Below are 26,803 nucleotides of genomic sequence, written 5' to 3'. Positions count from 1 at the left end.
TGAGTGAATCGAGGAGAGGAACATTCGCCCTTTTCGGATCGCCAGCATGATCGCTCTTTGCTCCGTCAGAAAATTATCGCTCATCGGACCCGGTTTTTCCCTAGCTCGTAGAAGTTATTCGGCGGCGATGGCAAGTTTATTGATAGAACAACCCAAATACGCCTGGTTGAAAGAGTTGGGCTTGAAAGCTGAAAACTCTGGAGTTTACGACGGTAGTTGGAAAGGCAGTGGCAAGGTATGTCGTGGTGCCGTGCCGGAATAGTCAGATTGAATGGAATCATTCGACCGCGTCGCCTTCCATCCATGGACTTACAGTGAATTGAGCAAGCAATTAATTTTCAGCTAATAGGAAGAAACTTGATCTTTAAGATCTTTAAATTGTCAAGGGCTTGGTTTCACAAAAAAAGTTAAACTCAAATGGTGTAATTTTGGTGTAATTGCCACAATGGTTACTTCATGTTTTCAATGAACTTAACCCTTTTAGGCTTAAACTTTTTCGTGAAACTGGGCCCAGTAAACTTGGATGGGTGCCCTTGGATGATTTAAGACAGCAGGCTAGGCTATTATTATTCTGTTCTATGAACTAAAAAAAATGCAGTGCAGTGGATATTTTACCGTATATGGCTGAGTATTTATTTCCGCTATTTTACCGTACATTGTCGCTGACTGGCTGATTTATGCCGCGCATGCGCACAGAGGTGCGCGACTGAAAATTCAAGGAAAGTGTGCAGAATAAAGTTAGAGAAAATAGAGCTGATCAAACCCGGGCCAGTAAATTACTAGCGCAGCGTCATACCACTAGACCACCGAGCTCGCTGAAAACCAATCGAATGTTTTAACTATCTATACTAGTCTATAGTACCTCACCTTACCCTAATCCTATCCCTAGTGGTAAAACGGAACCCTCTGGATCCTCTTCTCACCCTCTTGACACTAACCCTATCGAAACCCTAAGCCTAAACCCAATATAATGATTTTATAGTTACTTTTATTAGTTAATACTATATATATATATATATAGTAATAATGTATGGTAGAATAGCGGAAGTAAATACTTTGCCGTATACGGTTAAAATGTCCACTTCGTAAAAAAAAAGTTCTAGGCTTCATGTAGCCTAGTTATTTTCACTTCTTTCATTTCAGGTTGTTACATCTGTCTGTGCTTTCAATAATAAACCCATAGCTACAGTAACAGAGGTATGTGTGCCTCCAATAATATTTTTGTATGCAGTGAAGAACAATATTGAAAAATTTTAAAATTGAATATGTGAACAGATTTGATGAATTTTTTTCCAAAATTTATTATTTTAGGGAAGTCTTGCCGATTATGAAAACACAGTCGCTGCCGCCAAAGATGCTTGGAAAAAATGGTCAATGGTGAGCTAAAGAAGTCTGCACTAATTTAAGACAAAAATTAATTTGTTTTCCTCTGATTTATCTTTAAAACCAATAGCAGTCAAACTGAGTTAGACGGCTAAGAATTGTATTTGGAAAATTCAATCTGCGGAAAAAATCATCAAAATTAAACTTGTTTATTTGGGTTCCAAAATGGTTTTGTGTATTTCATTTCAAGGTTCCGGGTCCACAAAGAGGAGAAATTGTACGTCAGGTTGGAGAAGCCCTTCGAAACAAAAAACAGCTACTCGGAAAACTGGTAATTAAGATCAATTTCGTAATTCAGCCAAAAATTCTCAAAATTATATTTCAATACTTCACGGCATAGTACCTGGGGCAGACCAAGGCTGGAAGGAAAGGGGTATACCTCGTATGAAAAAGGCAATCTATGGGTGTCCCATAGGGGATTCTGAAAAACCTTTGAAAGATTAGGTACATTTTTATGCAATTTTTAGTACATATTAGATCAAGATCAGTACAGGGAATAAGAAGCCCATTATCAAGTGGATTTTTACATGGGCATTTGTTCATAAAAGGGGGGGGGGGAACCTTTGTTCGAACCCCCTGCACCCCCTTCTGGATCCCCCGGTGAGTACACGCATCTTTGCTAGATTGTAGTATAGCGTAAACTTGTCGCAACGAAATCTGTTATTTAAAACTCGGCAGTTGATGTATCATGTGTGAAAATTATTTTAGTTATCAATGGAAATGGGAAAGATCATTCCTGAAGGCGAAGGAGAAGTCCAAGAATACATCGATATCTGTGATTACGCCGTTGGTTTGTCTCGAATGTACGCCGGAAAAATATTCCCTTCTGAAAGTAAGTTACATAAGCCGAGTCTACAAACATAATCGGACGCTGAGTCTGATTTCAGAATATTTAAAGATGTCTTATTTATTTGATGTGCAGGACCGGGCCATGCTCTGATGGAGCAGTGGAATCCACTTGGCGTTGTCGGGGTCATCACAGCGTTTAATTTCCCGGTCGCCGTTTATGGGTGGAATTCGGCTATTTCTATGGTTTGCGGTAATTCAGTGTTGTGGAAAGGTGCCCCATCCACTCCTCTGATAAGTATAGCCATAACCAAGTACGTTTTACGACAAAAATATTAATTTTGTTTGAATATTTCGTTGCGAATTGATGTCTAAAAAGTAGATTTCTTATTGCTTTTGGTATTATTTGCTTTAATTCTGTCACGCGAAATCTTTTTCTATTAAAAGAAAATGATGTCTGATGTTTTCCAGAGTTGTTACCTCAGTTTTAGAAGCTAATAACATTCCCGGTGCAGTTGCTAGTCTGGTTTGTGGAGGTGCTGAAATTGGGTAAATATTCATCCTCTAATAAAGGCTATAACTTTCAACTGTGGCAATCGGGGATCCGACGTATAGCATTGGCATGCCAGGATTTACCAGGTTTCGCCAGTGTGCATCGGGACAACAATGCCAGATTTCTTCTCAGATTCAATTGAAATCTATTCATATATTCTTAAAATTCAGAATGATGAACAATTTACCCATTGTTTCATGCAGAAGGCTAAAAATCTATATGCAGTTGATTGAAAATGATCTAAGTTTTGATCGGGTTGTCCTATTGATAAGAATGCTATCTAGCAAGATTACTGGTGATCAATTTTGAATATGACAGGTCTAATAGAAAATTGTATATCTCATTCATTTACTTAAGTTATTTTTTTAACTAAACATTCATTTATCGAATTTCCCTTTTTAGAGCTGCAATAGCAAAAGATGAAAATCTTCCACTTGTTTCATTTACCGGAAGCACGGCTGTTGGTAAAAAAGTAGCTCTCACCGTCCAAGAAAGATTTGGTAATTACATGTAAAGTTTTGCATTTAAGTTTGTATTCGTCTTAAGTAAAAGACTTAATGTTTGATAAGTATATTATGTTTTTAGGAAAAATTCTGCTTGAACTTGGAGGAAATAACGCTATCATTGGTGAGTTATTAATTAGAAATGATTACACCCTGAATTGGAACCATGGTTTTATTTGAAACTGAAAGTTGATATTGTAATGCCGCTAATTTTTCAGTTGATGAAACGGCAGATTTAGATATGGTCGTTCGAGGGGCGTTGTTCGCTTGTGTTGGAACTGCTGGTCAGAGGTGTACTACCACTCGTAGACTTGTAAGTTCGGAGACAGTCTTTCTAAAAAGCTTTAATAAACTGAAAAAAGAATTCGTAAAGTAGACTGACTTGAGCTGTTTTTCCAGTAAAGGAGAGCAGCGTACTGTATGTTGAACCTATAAAAAGCAGAGATGCTAGTTTTCCGGAAATATCCGGAATTCCGGAAATTTAGGATCGCCGATGTCAATAAGACCAGGTCAAATACGGTAGTGGCGGGAAAAAAGATATTCTTCGTCACCTGGATAGCGCGCGGCATAAGAAGGCAGCGAGGGATGTGAAGCACAACGAATGCCTGCTGTCGTATTTTCAGATGAAAGATGCCGATCGTGATACTGCATCTCCAGCGATGCAAAAACGCAAAATTTTTTCTGGGGGAGAATTTTTCAGACCCCCGTTCTAAATTCCGGAATTTTGGTACTTAGGCCCTAGCATCTCTGAAAAAGGTAGCATTTTCTTTTCATTAATCTTTTATATAGATTCTTCACGAATCCGTGCACGATGAAGTTGTGGCTAGATTAGCCAAGGCTTATACTCAAGTACGAGTTGGAGATCCTCTGGATGGTAAGTGAAACTTTTACATACTTGAACAGCCTGATGCTGCTATGAGATGGGGCTGGTATAGATTTGCATGCGTCCTGTGTAATGAACATTTGGTTGCTATTTTAATACATATAATCTACTCGTGCTTTTTCAGCCGATACCCTGTACGGTCCTTTGCATTCAAAAGCCGGTGTTGATAATTTCCTCAAAGCCGTCGACGCGGCGAAAGCGCAAGGAGGCACTGTCGCCACTGGAGGCAAGGTAAATATATTCGTATTGACTTAACTGGTACATATATATATCTACTTCATATATGTACCTGCAGAAATAGCAATAACAGCTATCTTCATGATATACTGCATAATCCCAAGTGTTATATCAATAGATGATTGCAGAATTGGAGATGATTTGATATTTTATGGGCAATAATTCTTGGTAAGTAGTTTATTGTAATTATATTTATTCTATTGCACGATCAGGTAATGGAACGTGAAGGAAACTTTGTCGAACCGACGATCATTACCGGTCTCGCTCATGATGCACCGATAGTTCACGAGGAAACGTTCGCCCCTATTGTATACGCGCTTAAAACTAAGGTAATTATTGACAATTAGAATATATTGTATTTAATGAACGTTTTAGTTACCACCATCTGACTGACATTTCACCGAAGGCCAATACTGGTTCAAATTGAATCCAGTAACTAACAACTTTTACATCATAATGAATTTAGTAATAAATTATTGAGGTCATTGTGAAGAAACATGTTCTCCTGTTCATGAATCTGTGATGTTATGATTGTAGAGTATCGATGAAGCGATTCAGTGGAATAATGAAGTGAAACAAGGCCTTTCTAGCAGTTTGTTCACTAAAGATTTCGGCCGTGTGTTCAAATGGATCGGGTATGGATGAATTAGATATTTGTTTCCTCAAAAGTATTTGAATGATGGCCCAATGTTTTTGCAATGTTTTTGTTATCAAATTCACTGTTTAACTGCACTATGAGTTCTTCTAGTTCATGGATTTTGTTTTCACAATGAATTTTATAATGGGAACATGATGACTGCTAAAGCCCAACGCACACGATGCAGGGAAACAGGAGACAGAAACATGTTTCTGAGCATTTCGCGTGTGTCATGTGCATTTACGAGTAACATGGTTTCAGGAACAATGTTAATGGAATTAAATGTATTTCCGTGTTTCCCTCCATTGTGTTACTTGGGCTTTAATCTATCGCAAATCTTCGCTTAGTATTCCAGCCGCCTAATAGACGAGTTCTACGAACAATAGCAATGATTCTATTTCAGACCTCAAGGTTCCGACTGTGGTCTCGTTAATGTGAATATTCCTACTAGCGGAGCTGAGATCGGTGGTGCATTCGGTAAGAAAATGTGTATTTAATTCATAATAATAGGTAAACTGAAATATTGGAATTCCTCATTAGATAAACATGAGTATAATGTTACCCACTTGTTAACCCTTTCAGTGCTGACTAAGTGACACCCGATGTGCTGGAGATAATTAGAAATTTTCTAGAAATTCCGCCTCAGTGTGTTGAATAATGGGTATACCGCTATAATGTGTCTACACTGCAGAGCGGTGTATCGTTAGTTACTAATATTTCACTATGTTTGACAGGTGCTGCCATCTTTCATTAGAAATTAAACTAATTACGTCAATACACCGCGTTGTGGTGTACTAGCAATGTCCATCACCGATTTATACACCGCACTGCGGTGTAGACGCACTGAAAGGGTTAAAGGATTAAGGATATCCGACCACACATAAGCGTTATTATCTTCTAGCCAGTTCTAACTTGAGGTTGACAATGTTTATCTGCAGGCGGTGAGAAACATACCGGAGGTGGTCGAGAATCGGGGAGCGACGCCTGGAAGCAATACATGAGGAGGTCTACCTGGTAAGCATACTGGTGCATCTAATTCAAGATAGAAATAGAATGTTGAATACAGTAGACTCCGCTCGAGTCGGTCCTTTCGTGATCGTACAATGCGTCCGATTTGAGTGATATCCCAGTTGGGTGTATCGTATTTCATAAATAGTGTCACAAACATCCAAGTTGATCGAGTCTGTATCTAACTGGGTGGCCACTTACTTGGAAATCGGGGAAAAGTCGGGGAAATTTCTTTTCCTTATCAAAAACATCGCGGAAGTTTGTAACTAAAGAAGCTAAAAAATCAGGGAAAAGTCGACGAAATTTTGAGATTTCTAGATCGCTTGTAAAATCAGATAGTTTCTATCTATGACTTACGTATTTGACTGTAATATTGTTTGGATTCTTAGTAGATCATGTCAGGGAAAACAACGTGCATGTCAGGGAAATTCGGGGGCAATGCAAGTCAAAGAAAAGTGGCCACCCTGTCTAATTTTGGTTTTAACTAACTGACTATTCGGTTGTGTATGACACCTTTCATAGAATTTTAAATATCTTTTCTTTCGTACTTATTTCAGTACGATAAATTATTCGGACGATCTTCCGCTGGCTCAGGGTATCAAGTTTGAATAAGGTCGTCTGACGACTGGCATGTGCAGACGTGGCGAAGATGTAAACATCCGAATCAACATCTCGAATTCGTAAAATCATGTGAAAGTCACTTCTATGGGTATTGTATCTGTGTAGGGGGAACATTTTTCGAATTTCGAATCACGTTTTAATTAGGAGACTACGGTAGACTATTTGAAAATATCATCGAATGACTAGTATTATTGTACCAATTTAGAAACCTTCATTTCTTGATTAAAAAAAACAGCTGCTCAAAACATTCCGAAAATTTTTTTTCAACAATAATGTTTTATTCTTGCATATTTAGTGCCATCTGTAAATACTGTTCATCGATTTGCTTTTGAATAATACAGCAAATGTGCTAAATATATAAACTAGTTGTGAGTTTATTTCCACGATACTAAGAATAAGATTCATCTTCACAGGGAGAGGTGAAGGGCTGAATGAAGTATTTTTTTAGTGTTAGCGTGTTTACCAGGTATTTCTCCCAGGATGATGAATCTTTGAAAGAAATTAACCGTCTAGTTTATATCGTTGAAAACTTGTGTATACCGGTTTCCGAATATATCGGGTAATCATACCTTCAATGTATGTGCTATCTATTGCTTTTTCGAAACGGAATTTGCCATTTGAATGAAAATTGTGGAATTCATGCAATTAATAATTCAAAACCTTTATTGATAAATTAATTTGATTTCTGCTTTCTTGTAGTGAAATAAAGTATAGTTAACCCATTTATTTGTGTGCAATTCCTATGAATCTCTATGGCTTGATTTGAAGTTTTACTTGCTATGCCCACAGCCGCAAAATAAGCATTGAAATGTTAATTGTTTTGTGCCATGAATAAGATTTTGAAAAAATGTCGAACCTCAACTGATAATACCAATAAGTACATCAGTAGTACATATCGGTAGGCCTAATATGTGTTAGACTGAAATTTCTTGGTTTTGTACTCATTTTGTGAAATTGAGAAACTAACGACATTCCTGATATTAATTGTGTTGATAATAAAGCATGTGGTGAAATGAAATATATTTGTGGCTTGACATTGTTTACTCATTCTGAGGAGGTATGGGATTGTCCCTTCTCGTGGCATTCGAACATGACGTGTCCACTGATCTTGCTTTGCCATTGGCTTCGATTTAAAGCGGACACCACGCAGCCAACTATCCGACTTACTGCGCTACAATTACAAACATCGAGACAAAAAATCCCGAAACTGGAATGATAGTGGTTTTTTAAATACATGTTCACTGGAACCTCGCTACAACGAACTTCACGGGACCAGAAAATATGTTCGTTATAACCGATAGTGCGTTACATCTAGTATGAAAATGATTAAATTGTCTTACTTGGGACACTATTTTATACTTGTAATATCCGATGAATGCTTGCATCTGGGTTCGTTTTAACGAGGTTGCTCTGTATTAGACAAGGGATGAGCCTTAGACCTAACCAATCAAATACAAAATCTTCTTAATAGACCCAATGCCAAGTTCACGAAATGCTTAGCGTAGTTAGTCTGTTCTAATCAATCATAGTTATAACTTGACACTAGTAACTAACAACAGCAAGCTTTCATGAATTTGGCCCTATCTTGCGAAATTATTTTCTATAGGGTTTAATTATTTTATATCATGATTTAAAAAAGATATCCAGGTTAGATAGCAGCCGGGCAGTACAGCGGCACTAGGAAACGAGGTATCAATTTAGCCTGTGACAATCAATTTCTATTTAGATTTCCAGAGGTCGTGAAACTTTCGAATGGTCATATCTTCCATTTTGCAAGTCGTGTTGGTATGGTCAGATTTCCAAGTCAACAAAACCATGCACAGACAGTAAAAACTCAACAGATTATTTAAAGAGAAAGATTTTCATCATATATATTTCATGTATATATATACATATCCATATTTTTTCCTATAGTTTGGTGTTGCGCTTCAGTTATTACCTATTACTTGGTACACATTAGCGATTGCGTCGTCGATATATCACGTCGATGAAAAAAAATCGATTAAGTCGAGTTCGATTATTGATAATGTATACAGATGAATACGAACGTGTATTTCGACCGAATTTGTATAAGAAAAAAATCCCTAAATCTTCGAAGTGAACAATGATGATAAAATTCATAGTACTAAAAAAGAATCCGGCCTGTGTTACGTATGTACAAGCAGAGTTTTACTGTTAATAGCTGCACGAAGGCAGATCAGGGACGCGCCGGTCGTTGAAAACCAAGGATCCCTCGCAAAATCAAATCAAATCGAATTCCACGCTGTCTTTTTGATTTCTTACCGAAAATTACATACTTATCCAACGACAGCCCCAAAAAAGTGGCTGCATAAAATTCCGCGTGGTTTTATGCTGGCGACTAAAGTGTAGGCGGCCTGGTGGGCCTATTTCCGTATTGTTTATATCGTGTCCCTGGAATGCAGTAACATCCGCTAATATTTCATATATATCATCCAAATCTTAATGTGAAATCCTCCGAAATATAAACGTGGCTTTCAAATAAATATTCCCCATATGAAATGTTTGGTTTCCAATTATATACCCTGATAAGATGATCATCCATTAGATCGGTATCATGGGTTGGAAGATTAAATCATACGTAGAACTCAGTTCAATGAATGAATCAATTGAATATATACATTCGCTACTCGTTTTGAGAATACGATATTTTTCATTTCAGATTCATGACTCATGTGCGATTGATTAACTGCATCTAAATTGAGTCGTGTATGCCAGTTTTTAAAGAATGTCATTTATGAATCTTCTCGTAAAGGCTGTTTATTAAAACAAAACGCTGACAAATATTTTACGCTGGTTTGACGTCTATTTTCTGTTTCGGTGCACAACAGTGATCATCGCGGTTCGATATATTGTGGAGCCTGCAGCTGTTTGATTACCGATACAAGAAAGATTTCCGATACTCTCAGGACCCGTCAGAACTCGGAAACCCTTGCGCATTCGCCGTTCAGCGATGCATCCATACGACCTGGACCAAGTTTCACGGACAAATTTGATCGGGTTTTATGATCACTCATCCTGTTCGTGGGCGATATGCAAGCAGTCGCGTGCACATCAGAGCTCTCAATGAGTTTTTATGCAAAATGTCATTATTACAAATAATCCGGTCTGCACGTACAACACATCCCTAAGGAAGTTCGATGACTTTTGGAGTGTTTAGATTTCGATTTACGCCCGCTCGGCGAAGCCTCATCGGTAGGCTGGATTTCTTCTGAAAAGAAAACGGGAAAAAATTATTTTCAAATTTACAAATGGAAGACTGGCAAAAAGTTCAATTATCGAGGAACCAGTCAGATAAACCATGGTTGATTTCAGACGTAGGCTCAGAGGCGGATCTAGGGTTTGACTGAGGGAGAGGGGATAGGGGATAGGGGAGAGGGGAGAGGTGTAGGCCTACCCCCCCCCCCAAATAGTTAAATAGTAGACCTCAAAAGAAAGCTAATCGGAAAAGAAATAAACTCATTTTTGGAAATACGAGGACAAGCATGAATTTAAACTTTTTTAGATTTAATTTTTTTCATCTCATTTTCCCGCGTGGCATTTCAGGGCAACGTAACATTTTAGGGCGCCTTCCCTGCACCCTTCCCTTCGATCCATCCCTGCAGATACTATGCAAACTACAAGCAAATATCTAAGATTCACTATTCATCGGCGAGCCATTGTGAGATACCGGTACATATCTCGCGTTCTAGTCAACTGAAACCAATTTACCTTTATGCGTCGGAGACTTAGGAATCAAATCAGCTATATCACTAAGCAGATCACGTACTTCCTGAGTTTCCCTGAAAATATTATTGAACAATTTATTCAAATGAACGAAGTCATTGCAATTTCTTCGACTGGCTGGAACCTTTCGAGAAAGCGTGTTCATTACTTTTTATGGCATTTGGTAAATAAGTGTTAATACGACGCGAGGCAATTGCTTAACTAATCCTCTAGTTTATACGTCCATGCCTAATCTTTACTTCAATAAGACCTATTCACGCAACTCATTAATGCCAGGCTAAAGACTTTTCTTCTCTATGTTACTTATATTTGCCCGTGGATTCCCTATTTTCGGACATAAATCCGGACTTGTTGGTTACAGATCTTTGCTCGGTACTATTTGCAAGAGACTTATCCGACCAGTTCTTTGCTCGCTTATAAAAAAAGTTACCTCCTGATGCGACCAAGTTCGGGGTACTCCAATTCAGCAGGATCGACCATTTCGGCTACTGGAGGTGATTCTTCGCCGCTTTCGCCCAAATCAGCGGCGACCTCATTATTTGATGGATCGCTTATGTTGATTTGGATACGTTCCCCGCCGACACATATAGCTATTGAATGAAAAAATATTACAATAGTGATCGATTGCATGCACCTTTATTAACAAAAATCTATATTACAAATATCGATGAATATCATGGAGAATATTCTCATTCATCGAAATAGATTAAAGGCGATTTTTCTCGGTCCACACACGCGCCTTCGTTTCGTAACGGTTGGAACTAGGTTTTCCCAGTTTTGCGCTCTCGGTATAATTGGAAAACAGTTGATTGATTTCTTATCACATAGACCTGAATCCATTTGTGATAATTTATCACGCTAATTTCACGCAGTACTGACACAAAAACGTGTGAAACAGTTGACGCACGCGGTCTTTAATATATCTGAAAGCGAGAGATCTGAAAGAGAGAGCAATGCAGAGATACGCAGCAACTCTGAACAATGCCACAATATCGAGAGATTGGAAAACAGAGAACGACGCTTTTTATTTGCGTATATCTGTTGTTTACGGTTTTGATTCTTAAACAATTATTTTCCTCTACATGTATCTATATCTTCTCAAATTTAAACATACTCTTTTTCTGTCGGGATGATATGAGTGCGATAACTGGCGGAAGTGACATATTACCGGAACTATAAGATATCTTCCATATCCACTAGCATACGTAGCACTGGGACTATGATATATTGTGCTAATATACATTATGTAAACAAGATATTAGGGGACCTGAATTAGGGGAATGTAGTGACAGTCTATTTTACTTACTTGGCACGTCTTTACTCTGTTGGCTTGTTTTCGCTGTTGATGGCCTATCAGAGCAACCGGGTGTCTTCGAATCGGTCGTCTGGTCGGCGGGTAAATGTACCGGAAATGATTTGACCAGTGAATACGATATCTTCAACTCATTGTGGAATAGCTGTACACACATCACAAATTGATTGAAATACTTGTAAAGTTGTTCGTTCTGTTCTTGTGTCGTACTGAAACGATACGAGAATGACTAATCATGATGTATATAAATCGAGATACGTTTTGGGTTGAGATTCCGAAGTACAGAAACGAGCAATTTTTCTCTTGAACATCTGAAACGGGGATTCTGACCAAAACAGTCGGGGATCATGGGCGGATTAAAGTGGTGGTCTCCAGTGTCTGGCCCCAGCCTTTACACTGTTCTTTTCGTCAAGACAAAGATATAACTTGCACATTTGATACTCATTCTCTCGGAATTTGCATCTTTTATATTAGGAGGCATCTCTTCAAAAGTATCTTAACACCGAGGATGGAATCCCGCTAGAGGCCCTTGAGATGGCTGCTTTATCCGAGAAATGCCTTTTCTTTTCTTCTGCCCCCGGCCTTCAAAATTTCCTAGATGCGCTCCTGCGGGCGTGAACAACGCCAGGAATTTGAATATAAACCAGAATAAATTCGTAAAATGTGTCTGTCCTGTTTCCTGGCCTACCGCTGTTTTGGCGCGAAGGAGCCGAGTAAAGATAATGTCGCTGACTGCTGACAAACGTCCTTCGGCGCCGAGAAAAATTACCAACTATCAAATTGTCGTTAGTCTCCGAGATAACAGTCGATCGAGTTATCGACGATAATACGGCGGATTACCTTGGATCATATTGCCGACAGGCCACCGAGAACCTTTTCAAGATATTAGTGTCAGATTTCGGTGCCGAAAACGCGTCTGAAATGATTAATTCACCAGGTAACCCGGGCTGTGTATATGTATAGATATAATCTCCGAGAGAAGAAAATGAGGCGATCGCTCGCATTCGGCCTTGGATTGATTAATGAATTCGTATACGAGAAATGAATATCGGACGATTCGTGTATACCAAATGAATATCAAAGACTCATCCTTACCGGTCAACTCGGACATTCAAGCCGGTAAATTGGTTAAAGGGTTCCAATTTTCCTGATCGTCACATGTATCTGACCAACCCCAGTGAAATGCTACTATTTAATACTATTTTTCTTATTCATTCTGGAGTATACCGAACGTATGGGAAAACAGTGTTTGCACCAGTTCAAGTGATGCAAGAATCATTTATATACATGGAAATCTTTTTATCGAAACTAACGATGATTGGAGGACGGTGAAATCAAACAAACGCTCGTTGCCAAATTCACAAACAGTCGTATAGATTACCAGGAATGCCAGGATTCGAAAGAAACCTTATAAGAATCCAAGACTTATCCCAAAGAGTCTTTACAGGTTGAGTTTGCAATTTATTGATTGGATTTTCGCGTCGACGCTTCATGATAGAAATTAAATACGTCTGGACTTCGCGTGAAAGAACCCGCGTGATATGTCGATATATTATAGAGAATCCCACACTGATGTAACGAGAAAGTTTCCTTAAAGCTAATAATCTATTGATTCGACATTTCGACTATAACCTAATTGTCATCTTCAGGATATTTTGTAATGTCGATCACGATTAATAAGACACTTACGGAGCCCCGGAGGGGACATGGTGAGAAAGAAATAAATAATTTCTTTTTCGTTCGAAAACGAAATAATCTTTTCGTTCGAAAGGGCTCCGTAGACACGATACCCGTGTTGTGACAATAATATAACGAGAATCCCCCAATAATGACGGAAAACATCAAGTCCGAAAATGTGTTCACCTGCTGAAGCTACTATACATTTATAGCGAAAGCTCGTGCGTCAAATAAACGTTTACTATCACTTGTCTCGTTGTATTCATTTTAGCTGGTAACTGTTTCTATGTTATATCATTCCTCAGTTTTTATTACTCGTAATTACTTTCATTAGTCTCTTTGTTCTGGATTGTATATACATATTTCATAATTTTCTGTTGTAACTCAATATTCCTAGTCGAAACGTCGAATAAACTACCAGCTCAAGGAAGCATCTTCGGACTTTATTTTTTCGTCATTATTGAGGGAATCTCGTTATATATCTTTGTAATGTCGAATTTCTTTCTATATGCGATGCGGAAGAAGCGCTTCAATAGGTATTTGCGGCACGCCGAGACATTCTGATCGGCAATTATTGTAGGTTACTGGTAAACATGTATAAATTACAGCTATACACGAGATGAGAAAGAGCGTAGAATTATTGCTTGTCCGATCCGAAAACATCTCTTATGCGACGGGTAATGTCGGATATAGCAATCATGCGTTATATGTATACATTCACCGTGGTATAAATCGTGTAAGTCGTATCTCGTTATACACAGCCGATATTTCAAAGCAACGATTCTGGAACACGAAGAGACTCGCGAAGTATTTGTTTAGGAATTATAGTTTGAGTATTTTACGGCAGTAGCTAACTTAGTTGACTCTTCTCTCTCAAATATTTCAGGCGAGAAAACAAAATAACTTGTTTTCTCACCCCACCAATAACGCGAGAAAGCAAAATGATTTGTAAAAAATATGTTAATAAATTATTGTTTTCTCAAGTAAATATTTTTTTTCTCTCGCTATCAAATTTGTCTTCAGATTTTTGATGGTCGAAAAATTCGGTGTGACCCGAATTAGCCACCAACTCGTCCCGAGAGCAACGCTGTGATATCCGACGGGAGAATGCTTCCAGAGGGCTTCCGACTCTTGAAGCTGACGATTGGCAACTTTGGTATTATATTATACGCCGGTGGAGTAAGAGTTTCGTTACCATACCGTGCTTATTGAGCAATGAAATGTTCAAATAAAAATTACCGAGCAAACGACATGATTGGTGTCCAATGTTGCTGATGGACTAAGCTATGGCCACCTTTGGGAAATTAGTAATCCAAACAATCCAGAAATTGTCTATAAACTAATGTCTATGCTTGCTGGGAAAGAAACGTATATATATATATACTAGTTAAAAAGGTCAGCTTTCATTCAAAGGTACCGCAACACCTTACCAATGAATATTTATCGTGTATCATTCATTTGTACCTGCGAACTGTCGGCAACATTCTCGTCTTCGCTTTCCTACACAAATCTATACATTGCTTTCTGAGCTTGGCGAGTTCTTCCCTGACCTGAGTCGAGTCTCGTTCGACGCTTCCGACTGAAACGAGCACATCTCTGAACGTCGCTACCCGTCGGTTTATCTCCTTAACCATCTAAAAAAAGAAAGAAATCGATTGAAATCAGGGAGCCACTGTATAGAGTTAGGAATGACCTTATGGTTAAATGGGTAGAAAATTCTGTTCGCGCTCCCCGCGGCACACAACCGCTTTGCAAAAGGGCTGATTATGATCAAATAAGATACAATAATTACCTTAATAATATTTAGACTATTAAATCAAGCTCTAGAAGAACATTTTCTAATCAATCCGAGTTTATAGGCGGTAAGGTCTATAGGAATGTCTATTATATATACGCCGCAGATTCAATGCCGCTTACCGTTTCATATATCTTTTACATATTCGGCGGCAAAAATTGGGCAATATCTTTATCAAATAGAATCAAATAGAATCATTCTATCGGAGAATATTACACAAGTTTATGTACGTTAAACGCTTGTTACCGATATCGGAAATATAAAAGACGCGATAGGGAAATGAAAATCTAGCAGTCAGGCTGAGTAATGATTAAATTGATTGATGGGCTGTTATTTGGTCGGATGATTGGTAAATTTCAGTCATTGATTTTCTGATTGATTGTGTTATGTTTTACTACCCCCACTCACTGTTTTCCCTCCCCGCCCCCTCTCTGTCATCAGTTGGTAACTGATGATCGACATTCTTGTTTGCAATAACGGGGGCAAAATACGAGACGAATTTCTCTGCGGCCTCGTTCGTAAGATGTGTTGGTCACGCGCGTCCGTGAGCCAAGCATTCCTCGATCGTGATAAGATTATTGCCAAAATGATATCATTTATTTCACCAATAATCGGCTATAACCTTTCTAAACTCACCGGTCAATAATCAATGAAAGTGCAGTAAATTAGAACTCGGCACGTGTCAGATGAACAGACGAATGTGACAGTTGGCTATTTCTGTCGATTTTACCTGGTGATTTGAACCGAAGGCTTAATGTTGTTGGAACCTTATTACGCGTAGATCTAAAATTTTCCCTTGATTGGAGCAGCTAGAATTTGCTGCGATCATTGAAACGGTTATCTCTATGATATTAAACCTCATTACAAAATATTTGAAAATTCCGCTTTTTGTCTATATATTGCGCGCATCTTAAATGTTTTTTTTTTGTGTGTGATGTACATGATATCTTCGTATTTCCAAAATATCGCTGTCTTGCGTACATATTAATTGATTCTAGATCAATTCAAAATTGATACCGAGACTATGATATGAGATTGTCACGGATCATCGCCGTGCCGTACGACAGAGTTCCCTAAAATAGAACACAAGGGCTTGGCTCATTCATTTTGTTTATGTTTTGTATCATATTCCCAGATACAATCATATCTGTCGCTTGCGGGTGTTCCGGGTAAAGTTGTCGACGGACTTATATTTCATACGCGGGTAATATAGAACTCGTTATAACGATAACGGGTTTTCTGCCTAGCAGCATTATTAATATACAAACCTTTGGAAATTAAAAATCGTTTATTGTCGGGGTTTCGAACCTGATGTGACTGGTACATTTACGTGAATGTATTATATCACAATAAGACCGTTTTTTCCTCTTCAAAAATTACATCTTATCGGTTACCAGTTTTAAGCACAATCCTGGTGGAAACGGTTAATACATCATAAAATATTGTATACCGATTATATAGACCGGGTATGGTATATTAACAACCGTTAATATCTTTAACCTAGCAGCTATGTGGTGCAGTAACAACGATATAAACCGTAGCATTAATTGCAAAATCTGATGCGTTCCACAGGTTGAAGCGAGTTTCCGTCAAAACCATCAAATCTCGAGAGCTACTGCTCGATTCGTTGACTTATGATTGACTGCAATCAGAACGCAGGCAGTAATCGTACTGGGGCCCTGACCGCATTTATTGCCGACGAAAACAAATCCCAGTGTGGCGACATATGGTTGTATTCTGGGACGGATCGTTGAGAATCGCTTACGGTCGGGTCATTGGCCGATAATTGCTTGGTGAAGCAAGAATAATTCATCATCGGCAGCGGAAACAATAAATTACCGCAGACTCGGTGTAATATTCAATGGATTTCGTGTGGTGGTCGTTCCCTTCGACGAGGTAGAAATCCTCGTCCGTAAATCACCAAAATCTGACAGAATATAGACATTTATGGCAACGATGCCTTTAATGAACAAAGCCAACAGTTGATGATTAGGCAATTTATTTTCAGACAAGTTCGAAGTTTTGTGTATTAAACTTCACCATGAGCGAAATGAAAAACTATTTTCATTTCTCCCATGATGAATTTTCGACAAAACCTCGAACCTGTCAGAAAAAATTAATTGTCAAATCATCAACTGTTGGTTTTGTTCATCAAGGCATCGTTTGTTATCGACTTGTTACGTGTCACACATTTCTATATTCTGTCGCAACACGAAATCGTTTACCAACACAGAATAAATGATTTGATGTATGTATGTCTCACCCGTTTGCAGTCATCTAGCAGGAGAAGTTCCTCTTGTGATATATGCACAGAATTGCGCGATCTCAGTGATAGTATGGACAGACGTCGAAGAGGGCCTATCGATGGCTGCAATCCATTTTCTGTAGTCATTCATTCAGCGTTCTGGATTCAGCACGCACCTGAAAGAATTCAAACCATATTTGACTATACACATTATACACTGTTTTAATCGATGAGATATTTTCAATTCTTCAATTCTCAACTTGCTGGACAGGGTTTGATTGTCGCCCACCGAAGCTCACGCCAAGACAGACCTTGGCCAAAAATATTCATTGGTGTATTCAGAGCCCAATACACCTTGGATGGACAAGTTGCCGATAAGTGTCCACCAGTCTACATATCTAGCTAATCAGATGCGTGGAAAACAACATGATCTGATTGGTTTGATATATAGACTAGTGGTCGCTTAGCGGCTACCGGTCCACCCAAGTAATCTTGGGCAACGGAATAAACTAATGAAGGGTTTGCGGCAAGGGTTTGTGTGAGCGTGAGCCTCGTTGGGAGGCAAGCGAGAATGTCTATATCCATGCATGTGATAGGAAAAATGAAACGCCCAATTAAACAGATTTGTCTATCAATACCGTTTGATTGAGCGTAGTATTGGTATCATTGAGGTATCGCTCGGATGTTACATCTCCCCAGAGTGCGGCAAAGCAAAGTAAGAAGTAATCATGATACCGATGTACGAGTTCGATTAAGTACATACCAAAATTAGAAATCAACTCTTCTATATAATGCTGTTATATGACATGCAAGCGTCATACGCTCGAATCATATCTTATCGAAAAGAGCATACAATTCTGAATAGAACTGGCCACAAGGTAATGAATGAAATATAAGATAGATAAATGAAATGAATAGATATAACGAATCCCTTATCTCGAAAAACGACTGATACATTCAATATATATTCTATTTCGTTTACCAGTAACCACACTGTAGAGACAGAAATAAAGGATGTGCTATACTATACACCTATATTGACTGATATAGGATAGGCCTAGCGGAAGTACGCTTCCACCGGAAGATTAACGATACAATTTACCAACGCGTAATTAATAGCCAGAAAACGTGAGTTAACAATGTACGTACGAATATGAAATCCGGTGGACGTAAACAAACTCCGCACGTGTCGGAGGGATACAGAGACTTATCACGGTGATGAAGCTTTATTTCCCACTAGAGGACTAAATCACCATTACCGCTTGTACACTTCCCCCGCCCGAAATTCCGTATTCGCCATGAGCCGAGTAAATCTATTTTCCGGACCAGTCGAAGTGGACATACCAAAACCAAGTCAGTAACCTGTCTGTGTGGTTAAGTTTCGCGAACGGATATTTTTAAGACCGTCCGATTATTAAAGCTTACCACCAACGTTTAGGTAACTAAACGAACCAAAACCAAGCTCCTTTTGATTTCGCTCGCCGAAAGCGTATCGACTCTACGCGAATATTCGGTCATATTGAAAGTCATTCATTCGCTCGTATCGAAATCCGTACCGAAAATCAATGGTAAATATCTGATGATAATATCATTATTACATAATCAGAGGAACAGTAATCGGGGTATATGATAGTGTAATATCATACGCAGAAATTCGATCACCTCTCTCTCTGCGGTGTATATAGATCAAACGCCTGTTGTTGCGTTGATGAATTGCATTTCAAATATACGACATTCCAAATTGTCATAATACGATCGATTGGATAAGCGCCGGCGATAAACGCTACTGCGTCTTCCCGGGAGACTATATAACCTATCCCAGGGAATAAGACACACCCCAATTATCTAAATCCTACGCGGTATTCAATTTACGGTTCGTGACTAACCATTTCATCTTATTTTCGCCTATGTTTACGATTTTTAATTACGCATCAATCTCGTGTATTTAATAATGTTTTATTTCATATTTTGATTACAAAATTATTGATCAGACATTTTCGGTGAAAATCTCAACTTTCGTGTTAACAAAATTCGTAAACAACTTTAAATCATCATTGTAGTATATATGTAGTAAATATATTGAACAGGTTAATTTTCTTGTTATCATTTGAACGGGAGATTCGGAGAGAAATCTCAAATACGGCCATTAATTTTGTCCTGTCCTGTTCGGGTCAAGAGTAAATCAGGGGTTAGTTAACGATTTTCACGCCACTGCAGGGGTGATTTGGTATGTTGTCTTGGAAACACGCGGGTATTCAATACGGCGAATCGATGGGACCGTATCCGGCTCATCCAATTTTATGAAGAGAAGTCTGTCGGTATCGATCAACGCGCCCTATGCGCGGTCCTCTCTCGGTTAGCGTGATTGACAAATTTCCAGACAATTGTTTGTTACGTAGCGACGGAGCGTGTAATGAATCCTGTCTAGGCAGCACTGTCTTACGACTTCACGACACCAGATACTGCCGTGACGTGGAAATGCTTATTTACCGAACAGCGCAGTCGTTTTAAAGATAACTAGATAACGAGGTAGTCGAAAAAATGCCGGTGACTCTGCCAGAATATGCAACCCATTCATTAGATATACCGACGCTTCGATCTTTGTGGCCTATTAGTATGGACATTTTATGAACAAGCGATGCTATAAATACTTCATGCATAGATATATGAAACTGAAAGTTTCGATGTTCATCAATCATAAATCAAGATAGTTGAATGAATAATCAACAATCTTTGCTGTGAGAAACCGCGTTTTCGGGACGGTGAATGTGGAGCACAGTGTTGGTTGAAGAAATGAAGCCATTTCTATCGCCATGTCGAGATATTCTGACGAAGCAACAATTCACGATGTATAGATTAACGATATCATTATATCACCATTCAACGCATCGATTCGAAGGTGTTGTTGGGAAAGATGCGAGGATATGATATAAGGAATAACGGGCAACATCCTGCCTCTCCCAGTGGACAATATGGCTTCATTACTGCACCTTCTTGACACTGTATAGGGGATCGACCTAGAATTCGACCCGCCATTAAGCAGACGTCAATACGCATTTTATACCGATAAACAAATGGGGCTTTATATATATATATATATATATATATATATATATATATATATATATATATATATATATATATATTTATGAATATCAATCCTGTCGTGCCGGTGTAAATGAGAGATAAGCGAATGTATTCCCATTATCCTTAGAAATTACGATGACGGGTTTAGCGTGAACAGTACAAACTCGCCGCCGGAGAGAATCGGATTGTGTCGATTTTAGCTCGTCGCATTAAACTGGCGCATGGCGGCATCATTTGCGATCATTCAAAATAATTGTCAGTTACGAGATTTCGCTTTCGAGCGGAATTCGCCTCATGAATTAGATTATTATTATCCCGCGTGTTTAAAATGCAGAGGCGTTGATTTTGATAAACAACATCATAGCCAAATTATCTAATCTGTGTCGTCGATATGTAGCGTCGATTTGAATCATCGCCTTTCCCGCGGGTACGAATTCGAATCGCTGATGAGCACATCTTGAGTCGACGTTTCTTTATATTCCGTTTGTCCAGAAACGAAATGAAAACAAACAACCTTACGCTATCTAATCAATCGATGATCACCTCACAGGAAGAACTTCTATTTCTTTACAATATTCTTCTGTGCGACAACGACAGCAGTTCTTTTCTTTTAAGGATTAGAGAATTTTTCCATTTCAGACCAAGTTTTCTCATTTCATCACCAACGTGACGCTCTTTACATATCGACGCCATAAAATATGCATACGCAATCACCGTGCAACTAAACATTGTCGGAAACGTATTTGTAGATGTCTAGCTTTGAATATTAGATGGAAAGTTTCGACTGAATATCTTTATTCCAATATTAAACACGATCGATGATTGCGCGGATTTATGAATATTTAATGATCGAGTCCGCGATGGCAGTTTCGATTTTGTGTATAGATCATGTATAGATTCACCGCTTTCTCTAAAAAAAGCCCGCAGACGTTATGCCTTTCCGTTTTTATTCGAAGGGTATGGTTAAAGGTATGGGTATGGTTATAATATATACATGTGTGTGTGTGCGTGTGTGTGTGTGTGTGTGTGTGTGTGTGTGTGTGTGTGTGTGTGTGTGTGTGTGTGTGTGTGTGTGCGTGTGTGTGTGTGTGTGTGTGTGTGTGTGTGTGTGTGTGTGTGTGTGTGTGTGTGTGTGTGTGTGTGTGTGTGTGTGTGTGTGTGTGTGTGTGTGTGTGTGTGTGTGTGTGTGTGTGTGTGTGTGTGTGTGTGTGTGTGTGTGTGTGTGTGTGTGTGTGTGTGTGTGTGTGTGTGTGTGTGTGTGTGTGTGTGTGTGTGTGTGTGTGTGTGTGTGTGTGTGTGTGTGTGTGTGTGTGTGTGTGTGTGTGTGTGTGGTGTGGTGTGGTGTGGTGTGGTGTGGTGTGGTGTGGTGTGGTGTGGTGTGGTGTGGTGTGGTGTGGTGTGGTGTGGTGTGGTGTGGTGTGGTGTGGTGTGGTGTGGTGTGGTGTGGTGTGGTGTGGTGTGGTGTGGTGTGGTGTGGTGTGGTGTGCGTGTGTGTAATAATTCATTTAACGATACTAATATGATAACAGATAAATGCTTCTCTCCTCTAAATAATGAATGAGCTATTTCGCGGCGCCGTTCTATTCGCGTTCGCGGGGAAAGAAAAAAACAAAGCTCCTCCGTATAACAAACAAAGCCTCAAAGCCTACTCGCAAAGCAAAACATCTACGAGCGAAAACAAAACCGTTTCATCTGCGCAAACCGATTTACCCCACGAGAACATCTTTGAAAAGGCAGCATCGTCGGGATTTTTCTATTCTGAAATACTGTACTGGGTTATTTTCTATCGACGTCTGGATACGTCGCTATTTTCTATCGACGTCTGGATACGTCGTTTGGATATTGATAACAAAAGATAACAAAAGAAATTTTTATTTGAATTTTCTGCACAATTTTTGTTTCGCAAAAATTAGGTCTATCTATAGTTGATGCTCGTCGGGCTGAATATTCCGTGGTTCTTCTTTCATCATTCAGCTTGATTTTTACGGGGTCTCTTCTCAGAGCAGATTTTCTTTTTAAACATATTCTAAGATGTTTATACTGTACGTAGCTTTTGTTTAACGCATTACCCGTTTTGGAAAGGCTGTCGCATATCTATTTTCCCGGCGATCCTACGAAATCAGGAGAGTATGCGGCGCACAAATTGCGTTGCTATGGTGGCTGCTGATTCGGCCATAATAAAAAATCTTTCTGTTCGGTTAGAGGCTTGATAGACATATTTTTACGTTGGTCCGATTTTTTGTTTTCTCGCGCGAGAATTCAAAAATTTTGGCTTTCTCGGGAAAAACCAAGATGTTTTGTTTTCTCGCGCGAGAAAACAAAAAATGGGCCAACTTAAAAATTTTCCATCGTGCCTCTAGCCGTACAGAAAGATTTTTCAGAATGGCACGAATCAGCCACCATAGCGTCACAGCTACTTTCAAATGTCCATCTTTCCAACTCAATGGACGATGGACAAAATAAAACGTCGAATTGACGCGCCGGTATAGATAATGAATAATTCCCGTATGTCAATATTGTATGCCGCTGATACATGTTGTATTCGATACGCATTCAACTGCCGAGGATCGAAAGTTAATTTCCAATCTACACAATACGTTCAACCCGGCCATCGGTTCATGCATTTTCAGAACCTGTTCAGTTGAATTTTACTGCGCGAGTTGTGCGGGACGAAGAGCGACTGGTAATTTCCTCTGCGCGAATAACTGAATAATAACATCGATCAGACACGATATTTAGATGTAAATATCGCATCGATTTTGCGCGAAGACGCGTTTGTTAACAACACTCTCAGAATTCGACCCGCCGATTATCGCACCTAAAGAGATCTATCCGTCATAACGCTCCCCAAAGCCTCCTTCAGGGCAGTTTCTGTAAATCAGCTTATTTAAGAAGATGACCCGTTAATTTTTACGTCATCGTTGCCGGGAACGTCGTAAAACATTAATTCCCAACAAGATCTGCTTTCATAAATAGCTGGCAATGGTGTAACTTCAATTGAAGATTGATCGTGATTCGTAAACGTTAGATCGATGCGTTAGTTGGATAGTTGTAACAGTTCAATAAAAGAAATAGTCATGAAAGATAAAAAGAAAATTATCACAATCATTTAATCGAAATTAAATAGCCATTATTATTGGAGCCACTAACTTATGTAAAAAGGGAAAAGAAATAACGTCTCCAGGACGATTTCACGAGTAACAGCAGTTTTAAAGCTTCTGGTCGGCCAGTCGTCCTATCAACTATGTCACCTATGTAGGCCTATAGTCAGTTGGTCAAGTCAAAATAAAGAACCGAGAATATGTTCCTACACCCTTGAACTATTACCCCGTCGTATTCTACACTCGGGACATAACGTTTTGAATTTTTGACAGAGAAAAATTACTGCTAGAAGATTTTTCATATTTCGAGTTTTCAGTGCGACCACGGAAGTTGATCGTAACAACCCGAAATTTATCGGAGTCCATGTATTTATTACGATGCACGTTTGGCTTCCACGGGGCTAAATGTGGGTAGTGAGATTTTTTACTAGTTAAGTAAGGTTTTTGCTTCGTGTTCCTTAACCACAAAATCAGACAGAAAAGCGGTTGTAGATGCATTTTGTAGCCCTTAATTGGACGCTCGTAATGATATATCATAACTCTTATTGCTCTCTCTAGTAGCGCCACTTACAAAACGTGGAAAAATACATGTTCATCTATATCTCCTAATTGGATGAGGCGAGTATGATAAAAATGTATACACATGTACCTAATATTAAAGGATAACCACGGACTAGACAAGAAGTTCTTATTTTTACCGCTAGGGGGGATGCATGTGATGACCCCTATATTCTCCAATCAATTGATGCTAATGCCTAATGCACGTCACACAATAGCGAGATGAAACACATGAAATCCTTGTTTAGGCTCGTCGGTGTCCTCGCCTCACCTCTTGAAACTGAAATCGGATTCATTCGCTGAAAACCCGGAAAGGGATATCAGAACGCCTGTCACATATCAAAGTAGAGCCTAATTATCGCCCTATCCAACGTCGTCTAGTCAATAGTACTTCATGTTTACCTGGTTATCTACGTGGCACTTTCGCTATACTCGACTGCATTGAGCTGAGACGACGACGAATTTTTCGAGTGGATTTCACGTGAATGTGAAGTTTTAACGATATTCGATATCTACGCTGGTATATTGTTGTGGTAACCGCGCTTGGATACCATATAATCATCCATATATCGAAAGCAATTTGCATTTTATTTAAGCCGTATAAAATCAAGACGGATAGACAAGATATTTCGATTTTTTGAAAGACCATTTCACGTAACTACGATTGATAGGGAAACGACTCCAGCGCTCAGTGAAGGTCGGAGTAAATGTTCAGCGAAAATAGGCACGGGCCACTTGCGTAGTAAGAATTCTACCTAAATTCCAAAAGCTCTTTCCCTTTCATTGCAAGGGCATTCATTTTCTCTCATTTTCTAGAATGAAATCATACAAATCTTACCATGGAAGTGTCCATGATCTTGCCGAAACTTACTTCTCTGTAGAATAAACCATTTTACAGTTGCTAGCCGCCATTTTGTTAGGGTACTTTTGTCCTGTATTGTTGGGTCGTTTTTTTCTCTTTTTAAAAACTATCCGTGATGTGTGTTGTATCATATTTCATCTGTCCATGGATGGATTTTGACAGTTTCAGCAACATTCAAACCGCATAAATCTCTAGTTTTCAGTTATGTAAGAATCATTTTTCAAATTTGCAACAATGCGACTTGAGAGCGATATAAAAATTGGCGGTCAGTTTTTTCCGTGCGCATAGAAATCAAGGGTACTGAACTTTGAAGTTCGTTATTTTCAGAAATAATTTTCTAAAAAATCCAAGCATTTCAAGAACTGTGTGCATATATGCCCTCTTTCGGGTGAACTTTGAAATGTTAAGATATCTTGCCTAGTTTTTTTCCTATGGCTCTTTACCTGCAGCGCATGTATTGTCATTCCGAGATTCGGCGCTGTTTTCTTTGCGTGTATTTCAGTATATGGGTGTTATTTTTTTCATTTTTACTACACTTGTCTCTACGGAAAATGGTTTTAATTGTTGGTACGAGTATCAGGTTTAAATATTACGGCATTAATACTGTATTCCGTTCTCCGGCGCTAGTTCGTAATGGCTGTATTGGTAGCCGCTTTTACAGCAGGCAGAGGCATACGTACAGGCACCCAAGAAAACCCAAAATATCACTCTTTTGTTGTAAATGCAATCCACACACTTCTTGCGTTTTTGTGATGGTAGATGTCACGTTTTACTTTTAATCACCTGTGTCTGACATTAGAACTTGATACTTGATATTTCACCACCAAAGCAAGAAAATGTTTTCCTATATTTTCTTCCCGAGCTAATCAATCTTGTGTGTACTTAATAGAAAGTATTCATAGAAAGTAGCTGAATATTTGCCCCACCCCATTTGTCCAGCTTTTTGACCACTTCTCCATCCATCTAATTTCAGTAGATTTTTATGTAAATTGATTGATAGACTACTGATTTAAATGGTCATCATACTCGATTTTGAGTGTTATATTTCTTTTCTTCTTCCATCTCAATATAGGCCCATATATTCTCTTCCCGCGCGCAACTTCGAATACGTGATCAAAATGCCGCTCAGTCTCACTGCTAAAACTGGTCAAAAAAATCCCTTAAACTCCAACATCTCAAATGTCTTCGATCTATTATTGCATAAATGACGTAATATTAAAACCTGATACTCGTACCAACAATTAAAACCATTTTCCGTAGAAACAAGTGTAGTAAGAATGAAAAATAACACCCATATACTGAAATACACGCAAAGAAAACAGCGCCGAATCTCGGAATGACAATACACGCGCTGCAGTTAAAGAGCCATAGGGAAAAAAACTAGGCAAGATATCTTAAAATTTCAAAGTTCACATGAAAGGAGGCATTTATGCGCACAGTTCTTGAAATGTTTGGATTTTTTAGAAAATTATTTCTGAAAATAACGAACTTCAAAGTTCAGTACCCTGGATTTCTATGCGCACGGAAAAAACTGACTGCCAATTTTTATATCGCTCTCATGTCGCATTGTTGCAAATTTAAAAAATGATTTTTACATAACTGAAAACTAGAGATTTATGCGGTTTGAATGTTGCTGAAACTGTCAAAATCCATCCATGGACAGATGAAATATGATACAACACACATCACGGATAGTTTTTAAAAAAGAGAAAAAATGACCCAACAATACAGGACAAAAGTACCCTAACAAAATGGCGGCTAGCAACTGTAAAATGGTTTATTCAACTTTGATCACCAGAGTTAACTAGTCG

The 26,803-nt window shown here is 38.8% G+C and overlaps 2 protein-coding genes across 2 annotated transcripts in view; one reads left to right on the top strand and one right to left on the bottom strand.

Moving 5' to 3' along the window:
• The first annotated feature begins 28 nt into the window (after positions 1-28).
• Positions 29-7,620, top strand: LOC141905175 (alpha-aminoadipic semialdehyde dehydrogenase-like). Its single transcript, XM_074793954.1, has 17 exons — positions 29-235; positions 1,144-1,197; positions 1,312-1,377; positions 1,574-1,654; positions 2,092-2,215; positions 2,306-2,483; positions 2,641-2,718; positions 3,125-3,222; positions 3,308-3,349; positions 3,444-3,538; positions 4,015-4,099; positions 4,233-4,339; positions 4,558-4,674; positions 4,883-4,980; positions 5,386-5,459; positions 5,921-5,996; positions 6,548-7,620. Exons 1-17 carry the CDS (start codon positions 47-49, stop codon positions 6,600-6,602), a joined length of 1,617 nt encoding a protein of 538 aa, XP_074650055.1. The 5' UTR covers positions 29-46; the 3' UTR covers positions 6,603-7,620.
• A 1,029-nt stretch (positions 7,621-8,649) lies between these two features.
• LOC141906046 (uncharacterized) overlaps positions 8,650-26,803 on the bottom strand; it is a 26,149-nt gene continuing 7,995 nt past the window's right edge. Inside the window, exons 2-7 of the mRNA XM_074795197.1 lie at positions 17,403-17,560; positions 14,809-14,978; positions 11,662-11,876; positions 10,786-10,945; positions 10,341-10,411; positions 8,650-9,840 (exon numbers count right to left, since the gene is read on the bottom strand). Of these exons, the coding sequence (XP_074651298.1) occupies positions 9,722-9,840; positions 10,341-10,411; positions 10,786-10,945; positions 11,662-11,876; positions 14,809-14,978; positions 17,403-17,531 (864 nt within the window). The 5' untranslated portion in view covers positions 17,532-17,560 and the 3' untranslated portion in view covers positions 8,650-9,721. The remainder of the gene's footprint in view (positions 9,841-10,340; positions 10,412-10,785; positions 10,946-11,661; positions 11,877-14,808; positions 14,979-17,402; positions 17,561-26,803) is intronic.

The sequence above is a fragment of the Tubulanus polymorphus genome, chromosome 5, assembly GCF_964204645.1.
Source record: "Tubulanus polymorphus chromosome 5, tnTubPoly1.2, whole genome shotgun sequence".
NCBI lineage: Eukaryota > Metazoa > Nemertea > Palaeonemertea > Tubulaniformes > Tubulanidae > Tubulanus > Tubulanus polymorphus.
The sequence above is the reverse complement of the archived record's forward strand: the minus strand, read 5'-3'. Positions and strand labels throughout refer to the sequence as shown.